At 32.1% G+C, this 13,339-nt stretch overlaps 1 protein-coding gene across 1 annotated transcript in view; it reads left to right on the forward strand.

The window, feature by feature from the left end:
- The window catches only part of LOC140446431 (uncharacterized), a 60,453-nt gene extending 52,050 nt beyond the window's left edge, over window positions 1-8,403 (forward strand). Inside the window, exons 10-16 of the mRNA XM_072538982.1 lie at window positions 3,907-4,182; window positions 5,510-5,691; window positions 5,746-5,856; window positions 6,529-6,730; window positions 6,870-7,091; window positions 7,332-7,486; window positions 8,246-8,403. Coding sequence (XP_072395083.1) covers window positions 3,907-4,182; window positions 5,510-5,691; window positions 5,746-5,856; window positions 6,529-6,730; window positions 6,870-7,091; window positions 7,332-7,486; window positions 8,246-8,314 — 1,217 coding nt within the window. The 3' untranslated portion in view covers window positions 8,315-8,403. The remainder of the gene's footprint in view (window positions 1-3,906; window positions 4,183-5,509; window positions 5,692-5,745; window positions 5,857-6,528; window positions 6,731-6,869; window positions 7,092-7,331; window positions 7,487-8,245) is intronic.
- The last annotated feature ends 4,936 nt before the right edge of the window (window positions 8,404-13,339 follow it).

Consider the following 13,339-nt stretch of genomic DNA (forward strand, 5'->3'; position numbering starts at 1 on the left):
AAAAATAAAACAAAGAACAAAAAATAATACAAAGAGTAACTCACAATTGGTTTTATTTTTATCTCGGACAACCGGTTTAAGGATCCACAATTTCAGTTCATCTTTAGATCCCCGATAAAAAAATTTTTAACGGTTTAATATTGGCTTTCAATGCTTTTTGTATGCCTTTTCCTCAAGATACTCTCCCTACATCAATCTGCAATAAGATATTTTCTCCACTATTATTACCCTGACACACTAGAGAAAATAGTTTACCTACTTTAAACTATTTTCCTACTACTCTTATTTAAGAATATTTATAATATACTTATATAAATTTGGTCATCATAGACTTGACATAATTTAGAAGTTATTCCAACTTGTTAGCGTGGACCTGATAATCGGCTGAAATTGTAGGGCAAACCTGTCGTTCAACTTACAATATATCTAATTGTGAGTAAATCTTTCCTTTTCTGTTTTTAACCTATTTATTATATCTATTTAAGGATCAATTTAATATCAATGTTCTTTGAGAGTCTTCTGAAAATTAAACTTAGGCCATATATTTAATCTTAAGTACCAGCAAAAGGTGGATTTTTTATATAAAAATAAATAAACAAGATAAAATCAAAAGAATGACAACGACATAGCAACATTAATTTTTATTGTTTTTATGATAGATAAAAAATAAAGATGTTTATTAAATGCAATTCATTGTAAATTTTTATTTTTTGAATAAAGAACTTAAGGATTATCACTTACTAAGATAATTTTTCATCATTTAAAATCTCTAGATTAATTTTGAACTAGAAACAATTTGGTCGCTATATGATAGTGTATTAGTTTTTATTTCAAAATGTTACGATATTTGGTGTTTTCTTTGTTTATTCAAATTTGTTTAGGTATGTTTTATCCTTTATTATCTTCTTCTTCAAGTGCCCTGTCCGTTGCGAACGTTGGCTATTAACATGGCAATTCTGATCTTATTTGCGGCGCTTCTGAATAGTTCGACCGATGTGAGCCCGAACCACTTCCTCAGATTTTGGAGCCACGAGTGTCTTCTCCTGCCTGGCCCTCGCTTACTGTCTATTTTTCCCTGGACAATCAATTGCAGTAGACGGTACTTATCGTGTCTCAATATGTGGCCTAGATATTCAAGCTTTCTTTGTTTAATTGTATTCACGATTTCTTTCTCCTTTCCGATTCTTTGGATTACCTCTGTGTTGGTGACATGTTCGGTCCAGGATATACGAAGAATGCGTCGGTACACCCACATTTCGAATGCTTCTAGTTTTCTCGTGAGCGTCTCCGTCAGCGTCCAGGCCTCCACACCATACAGTAAGATCGGAAAAATGTAGCATTTAACTAGTCGTAGTTTTAGGGGAAGAGACAAATCCCTGCTTATGAGGAGCTTTTTCATATTGCTAAATGCTGCTCTAGCTCGTTCTATTCTCGCCTTAATTTCTGTGGCCTGTTCCCATTTTGCATTTACGTTGGTGCCAAGGTGCCATCCTTTATTATACATACACAAAAAGTTTTGAAAAAATTATGTTGATGTTTTAAAGCAAACAGCTACTTCCACCTTTATATGCAATTGGTTTAGTGTAAGGTTTAGGTCTCTTGTTAAGATAATATCTTGCTTATTTAGTGATATTTTGTCATAAAAATCTTTGATTGCTTCGTCAAAATGAGATAAGGTTGGTTTGTAGACTTGAATTATCCGTATTGTTGCGTCTTTTGTTGAGATTTTGTATTAAATGCACAACTCTAAATAAAATTTGTTTTATTCCATTGTCTTTACGTTATTTGTGGATAGCATAGGCAAAAGGTATATCAGGCTACACTGCTGAGGTACCCAGCTTATCACTATTTTGTTTTGTTTAGTTCTTATTAGTTTAGTGCCCAGAAATAATATCAAACATTTATTTAAAATCTCTTAAGTAAATTGGACATGTTTGTTAAAATTATTAGATATATTAGTATCAAAAACCAACATAATCTAGAAGATATTTAAACAATTTTTCAAATCAGCGTACTCTTCAAGAGTTTAATACTGTAATTACAATGAAAATACCCCACAAATGCCGTATAGGATAAAGGCTAAGCAAGCAGGTCACTCCGGAACAGTGATATCTTTTGCTTCAAGGAATCCTGTAGTCACTCTGCTGGTATGTAGAGCTCCATTAGCATGCCCAAAAATTAATTTTTTTTCCATTACACCTCTCCAGAGCCTAACTACAGATTTTAGAATCAAAATTAACATACCTACGAGATGATAAAGCTGGTTGGATGAAAATTAAAGGTGTTTTTTTTGCGGTTATAATGCCTCCACATAACATGACACTTCTTTTATATCTGTAAACAGATTTTTCAGTTTTTGTTCTTTGTTTGTGTTCCTTGCCCTCTTTGTCGGTTATCTGATTTTACACAAATTCTATTTTTGTCTGAAAATAGCATATTTTGTCAATTTAAAATGTTTCAGTCAATGTTAAAGACACCAATTTTATGGGATCAATCTTATGCTGTCTGGATAACTCGGGAACCCGTACCTATCGTCTGCTGTATAGTCTTTAAGCAAACAGTCTTTTTCTTGTCGTTTTAAGTGAAACATACATGTAGCTTCCAAAAATTGCCTTTGAAGTTGCGAATTAGAAATTGTTGGGTCTTTTCTATCTACTTGGACAATGAACCGATCATGACGAACTGTTGTTATTTGGCTACTTTGACTTGGTCTATTCTTAAACGATTCTAATTTCGAATGTCTAGCTTAAGTTTTTGACACAATTCCCTGTGTTACGCTTACTTTAGCGTCCCTCTGAGACATTCGTTGCTACACAAAACCAATAACACTGGTTAACAAATTATTTTGAGATATGGAAATTTTTTGATACTTTCAATGAGTTTTATCATTATAAAATTAAAATTAACAACAAGTGGTGTTTGTCAGCCACGGTTCCTGAGTAATCAGCAATTATATTAAAAAAATAGATAGATACGTGAAATATCAATATTGACCCACGCCACTCCCGATTTTTTTTTATTAAAGATCGTAATTCCTTTATATATTTATGGTGGTAATATTGTTTATCGGTCTTACCTATTTGTTTTATGTCTTTGCTAAGGTTTATTAGACTAGCTGTCTGCTTTCTGTGTTATATCAGTTTGACAAAGATTTATTCTGTTCAAAGATTTGAGATTTCATCCTCTAGTCAGTATTTTCGTTTTATATAATTGTTTGTCTTTAAAGAATTTATTAGTGTTGATGCTGCAAAACATTTGACAGCTTTCTATATTTTTTTAGAATGTACCATAAAGTTTTTATTTCTTAGAGGTCTTCCTTAATTCTTATTTCTAGTTTGAATTTAATTTGAACTACGAGATGAACATAATTTGATCCAAATATAGCCCCCGGACATGATTTGGCCGGTTAAATTAATAATTGTTTTTTTTTAATTAGTTCACATGTAATCAATTGGGTTATGCTTATGGTATGCTTATTTGGTGCTGGAATTGGGTGTTCGGGGCAAAGTATTTGTTGGAAATAGTAAACTTAAATAACTGGTCTCCTCTTTCGTTCCAATATATTATCCTGAATTTATTATCTTTTGCGTCACCATTCTGTGTGATATGGCTGACGTTTGCGTTAAAGTCACTAGAAATGAAGGTTATATCTTTATTAGAGGTGGGTTTAAAAGTTATTACTATTATTCGTAACACTATTTGATCTTTGTTTCGTCTTTAAGTTAAAATAAAATAAATTTGAATAATGGGGATATTATGTAAATAATTACACATAACTAATAGTATTAAGAAGAAAATTAATCATAGTAACTTAGTAAATAACAAGTTTTAATTTAAATTTCAGCTAAATGAAATAAAATATATGACCTCATAAATGATTTACCAATAAAGTTGTTCTATTTCCAGGTAAAAGAGGATTTGGTCCAACTGACCAAGACTGGGGATATGTATCTGTAAGGAAAGATGCCCATATGTTTTGGTGGCTACACTACACAACAGCGGACGTAGCCAAGCCTACAGATAAACCTCTGATAATATGGTTGCAGGGAGGTCCAGGAGCCTCATCCACAGGCTTTGGAAATTTCGCTGAAATAGGACCACTTACTTCAGATTTAAAAAATAGATCTACTTCGTGGGTCCAATGGGCAAACTTGATGTTTGTGGACAATCCTGCAGGATGCGGTAAAGATGGAAATTTTGAATTACCCTAGATAAATTTTATACTTATCTATCAAAAAAACTAATTTAAGCATTGTTTAAAAACACATTATAGAAATTTAAATGATAATTTTATATTATTTACATGTAAATATTAAAAGTGGGAGTTGGGCTCTGACGGAAGTTGTAAACAATACGTTTGTATCTGCTCTTTAAATTTGTGTGTTGAGTTACGAATATTAAAAGTATTAAATTGCAGTGAGTATACCAACGTTATTTAAAAATGTTGGTTTGGTTATACCTTATTAGTTTAACTTAAATCTATTTTTTTGCTACGGTGTGAAAATAATTAATTGGTTTGTCGTCGGATGACACTATATAGAACGTATCTTCCGAGAGCTAATATTATTCCTTCTGCAATGTTTCTTACTGAAGATCAAGATATGACTCTCAGTGCTATAAATATCGTTCGCCCTTAGGATTATTTGATCCTGTTTTGATTGTATTTGTTAATTAATCCAATAAATATTTTATTTTCTGTTTATTTAATATTACTATATGTACGTACTTAAATAAGTACATGGTACGTTAAGGTAGATGAATTTATGGAGAAATACGGTTCTTTTAGATGCCGCCTGTAATGAACATAAATTTTAGAAAGACACAATACGGGACAAATCTGGTACGAAGCGAAAATCCAAAAGTCGACTGCTCTTTATACAATTTAACGACAAATTATTCGATTATTCGAATCACCGGTCGCTTTAAGCGTTGTTTCTAACAAAACATTTCATTCTACAGAAAAAGTAGTAATAAATATTTTTCTTCAAAATTATCTCAGCTACATTTTTCATTTGAAACATTGTTTTTTACGTCATACAGATTCTTAGTAAATCGATGTTTTCTGTTTTTCCCTCCTTACGGAGAAGGGTTGAGTTTTCGTTGGAAGTGGTAAATTTTTTGCACCTTTTTTGGGTTCCCAAACTTAACTTTCTCAACGAAATTCAGCTTGTTTGTATAATGTTTAGATGTTCAGTGGCATTTTCGTCTCTGACGACTGGGGTATTTTAAAATAGATTTAAATTTATCGGACGTGCTAGTTCAAAATAGTAATACAAAAAGTTTATGGACTTTTTAAAATTATGTATTCCATAACATTTACCTTTTTGTTCAAAATTGTTTAACTTTTGAAACTTTTAGTACTATTTTGTTAAAAGCGCTTTTTTGTAACCAAGTAACATATTTTTACTTGCAAATACAGCATATACAGATCTGTCGCTAATAACCATTAGGTGAATGTGACTTTGTCTTTAAATAAATTACAAAAAAATAACAAAAGGACATGTTTTAGGATTCAGTTACGTAGAAAATCGTGATTACGTAAAAAACAATACAGAAATTGCTATAGATTTTGTGGCACTTTTAAAAGGCTTTTACAAACAATTACCACAATTTAAGGATGTACCTTTGTATATATTCTGCGAATCTTATGGAGGAAAAATGACAGCAGAGATAGCTCTATTTGTGTATAAGGTACATAAAAACAATTAGGTAAACAACCATTATAAATAAAGTATATTATTTTAGGCACAAAAACGGGGTGAGTTACCATCCAACTTAAAAGGTATTGGTCTTGGAGACTCTTGGGTATCTCCTGTTGACTCTATTATGACATATGCTCCGTATTTACTAAATGTGGTAAGTCTATATAGGAAAATTAATTTTAAAAAATATTGGTTTATTAATATTAATAACTGAGTGACCAAAGATCATAAAAATATAGAGGGTACCAATTTAATAGATTAAATAACAAACTTAACTAACACATTAAAGACAAAATTATGTTTTATCAATTATTTTATTTTAGAAATAACCTAAAATTTTCAACTCGGTAATAAAAACCTCCCTAACATCATTTTCCCTGGTAACAGTTACCAGCCGTAGTCCGTTTGAAGAGGTTTACTCTCCGGACACTGGAACTCACTTAAGCATGGGTGTATGTTACCTGAAGTAAAATTTAATTAAAATATTAAACATCATATAATATTATTAACATCATGTACAATCTTTGGTAACACATTACATTTTAAAGGGTTTTTACCCAAATATTTTGGTGGCTCAGGCATGGTAACCTGTATTTTAACCTGATGATGGAACAGTTGTTCCGAAAACGTTCGTGCTTTTAATGTTGCCCTTTTAAGGGTTTTTATAAAATAAAATATACCCAAATACAAAGACTAACCTCTTTTTGTTATACGTGGTATACAGCCAGCTGCAGGAATTATTTTCCTTGTGGATATTTCTTTAAATTTCTAAATATGGTTTTCTTATGATATCTTAAAGTATACAATTTTTTGTTTTCATTTTTAGGGAGCACTTGATCAAGATGGCCATGACAAAGTAATGATAGTAGCTAGACAAATTCAGGAAGCTGTAGACCGTGGAGATTTGGCCAAAGCATGGGAACTTTGGGGACCTGTTACAACTGAAGTCGGAATGCAGTCGTTTGGTGTTGATATGTACAATATCTTGACCAAACGGCCAGAATTTTCAGGAAAGGAAGAAAAGTTTAGTAAGTCTATATTACACATTTATAATTTTGTAAAGAAACGGTTTGCTGATAAAGTGCAAACTTTTCTTATATTTACCTGGGATGAGTGATTTCTCTATAATTAATATTTAACATAGTTTTGCATTTTTTGTATTTGTAGCGTTCTTGCCATTAAGAGATGATATAGCTGATATAATGAACACTAAAGTTAAACCAGCATTAAATCTCACCAGGGATTGGTCAGAAGATGGACAACTTATGACTGAACTTTCAAACGATTTTATGACATCTGTAACTCACATCGTGGAAGAACTTCTAAATACAACAGACATTAAAATAGCAATCTATAATGGCCAGTTAGACTTAATTGTTGATATATTAGGTACGTTGGCTTAAATAAACTTTGTCATTACTATCAAAATAGAGAAAGATATTCTTGAAACAACCTACAAAATTTTTTTTCTATCAAAATATTATTTATTAATATTTATTAGTTTTAATTACTTTTGGTAGCTTTTCGCCATGATCTGCCAAAGATGATTTGGCAGGTGTTGATGATTTTCTACACTCTTTAAATAAATCTGTTATGTTGGGAACTACTTTAGGATTATTTAAATTTTAGGAACTGTGAAATGGGTAAAAGATATGAATTTCAAAGGTAAAGAAGAGTGGGAAAACGCATCCAGAACGGGAATGAGTGTAGATGGATTTTATAAAGGATATGTTAAAACAGCTGGTAACTTGGCGTTTTACTGGGTCGATCGAGCTGGTCATATGGTAAGAAGTGGTATTTTAATTGTATTAGGAATAAAATATTTAACAATCATCAAATTTACACTTAATAAGAAACCTGCTGCATATATGTTATGAATTGATTTATTGGTATTTTTTGGAATTACTGATTTCTGCTCTCTACTGACAGTGTGTCATTAGATAGTAATTTTTGGTATCTCTAAAGCCAGCTCCAAAGTTTAGTATTTTGTAGCTGATCTTATTCTAGCAAGTTCATCAATTCTATTATTGTCGTGTATTACCGATGACCTATATACCAGTGTAACACTTTTATTATTCCACAGTTCATCCAGTTTCTTTTAGCATTGCTACAGTTCCATGTGATAAACAGAAAGAAATTACAAAATTAAGTAAAATAAAAAAATTACAACGTTACTCAGATTTTTATGCAGTTTATAATATTATTTTCTCGCTATCTCGCTTATAACGATCTGCAAAATACAAAGATTTATTAAAGTCTTATAAAAACTGTTAGTATGCCCCTCAGAGCCTTTGTAATTCCAAGGCAACAGTATCCTCCATTATCGTTGCGAATATTGCACGACTCTTCAGCATACAGTCTGTCAATCTGCAGATTTTTTTTCTATTGAATATCCCTTCTTGTGATTGCTTCATAGGATGTGTTGTCAAATGCTTTATTTATATCAAAAAATCGTCCTAATGCATCCTTAATAATGAACACATTACCATTTTTGCTTGTACTTTGTAACTTGTCTTTGTCATTAATACGTTTACTTTTTTTAGGTGCCTGCTGATAATCCGTCTGCAATGTATTACATTTTAAAGGATGTTACTAATAATTTTAAAGTGTAAAGCTTTATTAATATTTTTAGTACATACTTGCTTGAAATTACGTTTAATTTTTATATAAATTTTTAAATAAACTTGATTTTATTGAAACATTTTGTAATTGTTTACTGTATAATTATTTAATAAGCTTTGTTAATCGGTCAGTATATCGGATACACAAAAACCATAGATGTTACCCGATCTAGATTAGCTGGGATGTGCCTAAATTGCCTTTTCTTAAGCTGCCTGATAGTAGCAGTATTACCATACAATTTATATAAATTAATTTCAGTCACAAACATTTACATAATATCGCTTTATTACATGAATTTTAAGATTAATACTAATTCTTAGACTCTTGTAATTCTTATCTTTAAGTTTAAGATTTATACTTTGGATGATTTCCCGGACATTATATAGGTATATGTATATGTACGATATTCCATTGCTGCCGCCACCTCTCCGTCCCCATATTCTGTGCTTTCCTGTCATAGTTAGTAGTAGTAGGTAGGTAGTTTCCCCTTCTAGGTTTCTTGCTGTCATTGATTTATCCATATCGTTATGCCAACTTCTTCTAGGACTTTATCTCTTTCCTTTTTCAAGAGTAATCCATTCTAACATTTAAATTGGGTCACATGACAATACATACTGGAACCACACAGATGCCCCTCAGAGCCTTTGTCATTCCAAGGCAACAGTATCCTCCATTATCGTTGCGGATATTGCAAGACTCTTCAGGATACAGTCTGTCAATCTGCAGTTTTTTTTTTCAATCGAATATCCCTTCTTGTGATTGCTTCATAGGATGTGTTGTCAAATGCTTTATTTATATCAAAAATCCCTTATAATGAACACATTACCATTTTTACTTGTACTTTGTAACTTGGGTTTGTACTTTGAACCACACAGGATGCGTTCGAATAGATAACAGAAACACCAAGTACATCAACATAGAACGAGGAGTGCGTCAAGGGTGCATTTTATCCCCCCTATTATTTAATGTATATGCCGAATATATAATTAGAGCTTCTCATGAAGATCGCCCTGAAGGTGCCAGAGCCAATGGAATCATCATTAACAATATAAGATATGCCGATGACACCGTAGTATTAGCAGAAACAGAAGACCAACTAAAAATATTGATTAACATATTATCAGAAGAAAGTCACAGGCTGGGCTTAGACATTAACTTTTCCAAAGCCAAAATTCTGGTATTCCACAAAAACCCCCATGAACAAGTTACACCTAACATACAAATAAATGGTATTACCCTTTAGAGTTTCCAAAGCTTCATATACCTGGGCAGAGAACTAAATAGTCAACTAGACCACTCAAAAGAAATTAGAAAACGCATTGAAATAGCAAGATGTGGTTTCATGAATATGCGTAAAATGTTCTGTAACCCCAAGCTATCAGTCTCAATACAATTGAGAACATTAAAGTGTTATGTGTGGTCTTTATTACTATATGGCTGTGAGACCTGGACATTAAAACAGTATGACGTCAACAAATTAAATTCATTTGAAATGTGGATGTACCGCCGAATGCTAAGAATAAGCTGGACCAGCAGAACTACGAATGAAAAAGTACTGATAGCAATGAACAAACGCCCTCATCTGGTCAATATTATCAAAATTAGAAAGACGTCATATCTAGGACACATAATGCGCCATAGGGAATTTGAGCAGCTCCAGGTAATATTAGAAGGCAAGATTGAAGGTAAAAGGAGCATAGGACGAAATAAAAAATCTTGGCTACGAAACATCAGAGATTGGAACCACACAAGAAGAAATGAATTAATTCATCAAGCTCAGAACAGAGAGATATTTGCCACATTGATCGCCAATCTCAACCGAGAAGGCACTTAGGAGGAGGAGGACTATGTCTTTTATCCTCTTAACGTTTATGAACCATAAATATATTACCAACTAGCTTTATTTTACCTCGTATCTGCTCATTTCTGACCCTTTTAATTATTTATTTACTACAACTTTGTCCTTAACAGTCCATATCTGTAGTCATAAGTATTCTGATTAACTTTGGTAACATCACAAATCTACGAACCGTATAATATAACACTTTGTACAATACTTCTATAGATATGATTTTTGTTTCTCTGTCGGTTGACTTTTTCCAGAGAAGAATTTAGTGCTCGTGCCATTGGTCTAATTTTATTTTTTTTCTCGCTATAATTTTATCTTCACTATTCCCTTTCTTAGCATTAAGCACGATTTAAGGATCAAGTGGAAGACGACTTACGAGTTATAAAAGTACGAAATTGAAAACCCAAGGCAAAGGATAGATGGAAATGGAAGCTGGTCCTAGAACAAGCCAAAACCCAGTATAGGTTGTAGAGCCAATGATGATGAAGGTTTCCTTTCTTATTGAAAATGTCCAACAAATAATTTCAGGTTTTAACACCGTTGAGTTTTTCGTGATCTACATCTTAATCATGTGTTTCGTCATTGTGACTATTGATAGATAGTTACATTTTGCCATATTTATTTTTGGGCGCACCGCTTCATATTACTCTATTTGTTTTGTTATCATACAGCTAAGACCATCTTTATATTCCGCGGTAATATCATCAGCAAAGAAGAGTGTAAAAAGCTTCTGTTCTTTTACCATTATCTAAATGCGTCTGATCTTCCTCATCCATTTCTGTAGGGATCTGTCTAGAGAAAAGGTCATAAATAGGCTAATAAACTACATCCTTGTCTCAACCTATTAAATGTTTTAAATGGATATTTTTTTTTCATTCAAAAGTTTCCTCATAATATTTTTAAGTAGCCTTAATTAAAACTAAATTTAGTTCATCTAGTTGGCGGGCTTCCCCTGCTTCGTAGTTCTTGTTATCTTTGTCTCCACTCGACAATACGTTTTGTCCATCGGCTGTCTGATAATCTGGCGACGTGTCTTGCCAATTTTCATTTTTGCGATGCAATTTTTTCTATAGCGTCTGTTGTTTTTGTTCTACGACGTATTTCTTTGTTTGAGATTCGGTCTCTCAGAGAGACAACCAACATATGCCGCTCTGTAGCCCTCTGTCACGCGAATCTTATTCACTACTTTTTTTGTGAGTGTTAATGTTTCTGCTTCATAAGTGAATACAGGTAGGTATACTTAGGTGAATACAGTAGGTACATGGTCAAAGATTTTGCTTTCGAGGCATATGGGTAGGTTCGATTTAAATTCATTTTAATTTACCAAACGCTGCCCAGGCTAATCCTATGCAAAGTGGGAGATCACATGTCTAGTTTTCTCTGCCCAACTGAATTTCATGTCCTAGGTGCTTATACGATGGAGTCTGCACAATATCCCTTTCAGCAATATTTCGATTTTGCACCAGATATGTCATTATTTGCTTCTTGTTTATATTAATCTTTAGTCTGACCTGTAAGGAAGCGTGATAATTTTTTAAACATTATTATTACATTATCCATACGATCGGCCGTAAGGACGATGTCATCTGCAAATCCCAAATGACTGAGCTTCTCTCTGTTTATGTTGATACCATGCTCGTTCAGATGTGCCTTGTTACAAGTATGTTCTAAAATCGTCTTGAATAGCTTTGGAGAGACGGTGTCTCCTTGGCGTACTCCTCGTTGTATACAGAATTTATTTGTTCCTTGTTCAGATAGTCTTACGCTAGTTGTGGGATTTTGGTAGATATATTTGATTATTTTAATGTGGCGATGGTCTATTCGGCATTCTGTCAATACTTTAAACATTTTCTGATGACTTATATTATCGAATATTTTCTCGTAGTCCACAAATATCATTGCCAATGGTTTGTTGTATTCTGCAGACTTCTGTATCAGGTTCTTTATCACTAGTAAGTGGTAATTAGAGCTGTACCTTGATTTAAATCCAGCTTGTTCTCTAGGCTGATAAAAGTATACCTCAGCGTTTTTTTTGTGAAAGCAAACTGATAGGACCGTAATTTTTTAGATCTGTTATGTCTCCTTCCTTGTGTAATAAAATTATGGTTAAGGTTGTATCTTTCTATATTTATCTGTACTCGTTTTAGTACGACAATTTTTAATAGAAATAAATCATCTATGGTAAATGATGCAGCCATGAAGACTGGTTGTTCTTTAAGTTATTTTTTTAATGTCTACTTTTACTAAGTTTTGTAATATTTTGGACTATAATCTACCTATAGTTGTTATAACTGCTATTTCCCTACACTTTTTGATATTAGTTTTTGTGATTTTCTTATATATTAAGGAAATGTAGCACCATTTCTATTTTTCTAGAACTTTTTTGCCATCTACTCACCTTTCAAATAATCTGCGAAACATTTCAAATACCGTCTGTCAACCATATTTTATTAGTTCTGGGCGTATATTCTCTGGATCTCTCATCTATTTTGTTAGCTCTATGCTTCGTTCAGATTCTATTTGTTCATTTGTTTGTACAGACTCTTTTAGTATCTATTTCCTCTTTTTTTAGCAGATAGTCGAAGAAATTTATCCATATTTCATCATATCCCAAACTTAACCTATTTTTTTCTTCTAATAATTATTTTAACAGTTTGGATGACTTTCTATGGTTCTGAACTCTATGTTTGTTCCACGTAAGAAATTACTTATCGAAAACAATGTTGAGGACAAGAGAAGAGCAGTATATTATTTGCATTATCCAGAAGTTTCGAATTAAAATAAAAAACTTGAGTCTATTGCACACTTTCTGCTCATCCTTAATTATTATTACATAGTTCATTGTTTTTTTTTTTTGTTGAAAAGTATGTGTATTTTTTCAATTAACATACAAATACTTACGTTATTTTATTGCCGAAAATATTATGTATTTTATAAGACATATTTAAATGCATAACAATAATGTGTTCCAAAAATCGTGACCAATCTACGAAATAAATTCTATGAAAAATATATTCATCTCTTAGGATAACAAAGTTATTATGATATTTAAATTTAACTTTCACGGAAAACACTTAAATGATATTCGTCCTAGATTTTAAGACTGTACTACTCTTCAGAACTTATTTCCAGAAGTAAATGTTTTATTAGAAAAATAAAGAAGTTT

Source organism: Diabrotica undecimpunctata, chromosome 7 (genome assembly GCF_040954645.1).
Source record: "Diabrotica undecimpunctata isolate CICGRU chromosome 7, icDiaUnde3, whole genome shotgun sequence".
Lineage (NCBI taxonomy): Eukaryota > Metazoa > Arthropoda > Insecta > Coleoptera > Chrysomelidae > Diabrotica > Diabrotica undecimpunctata.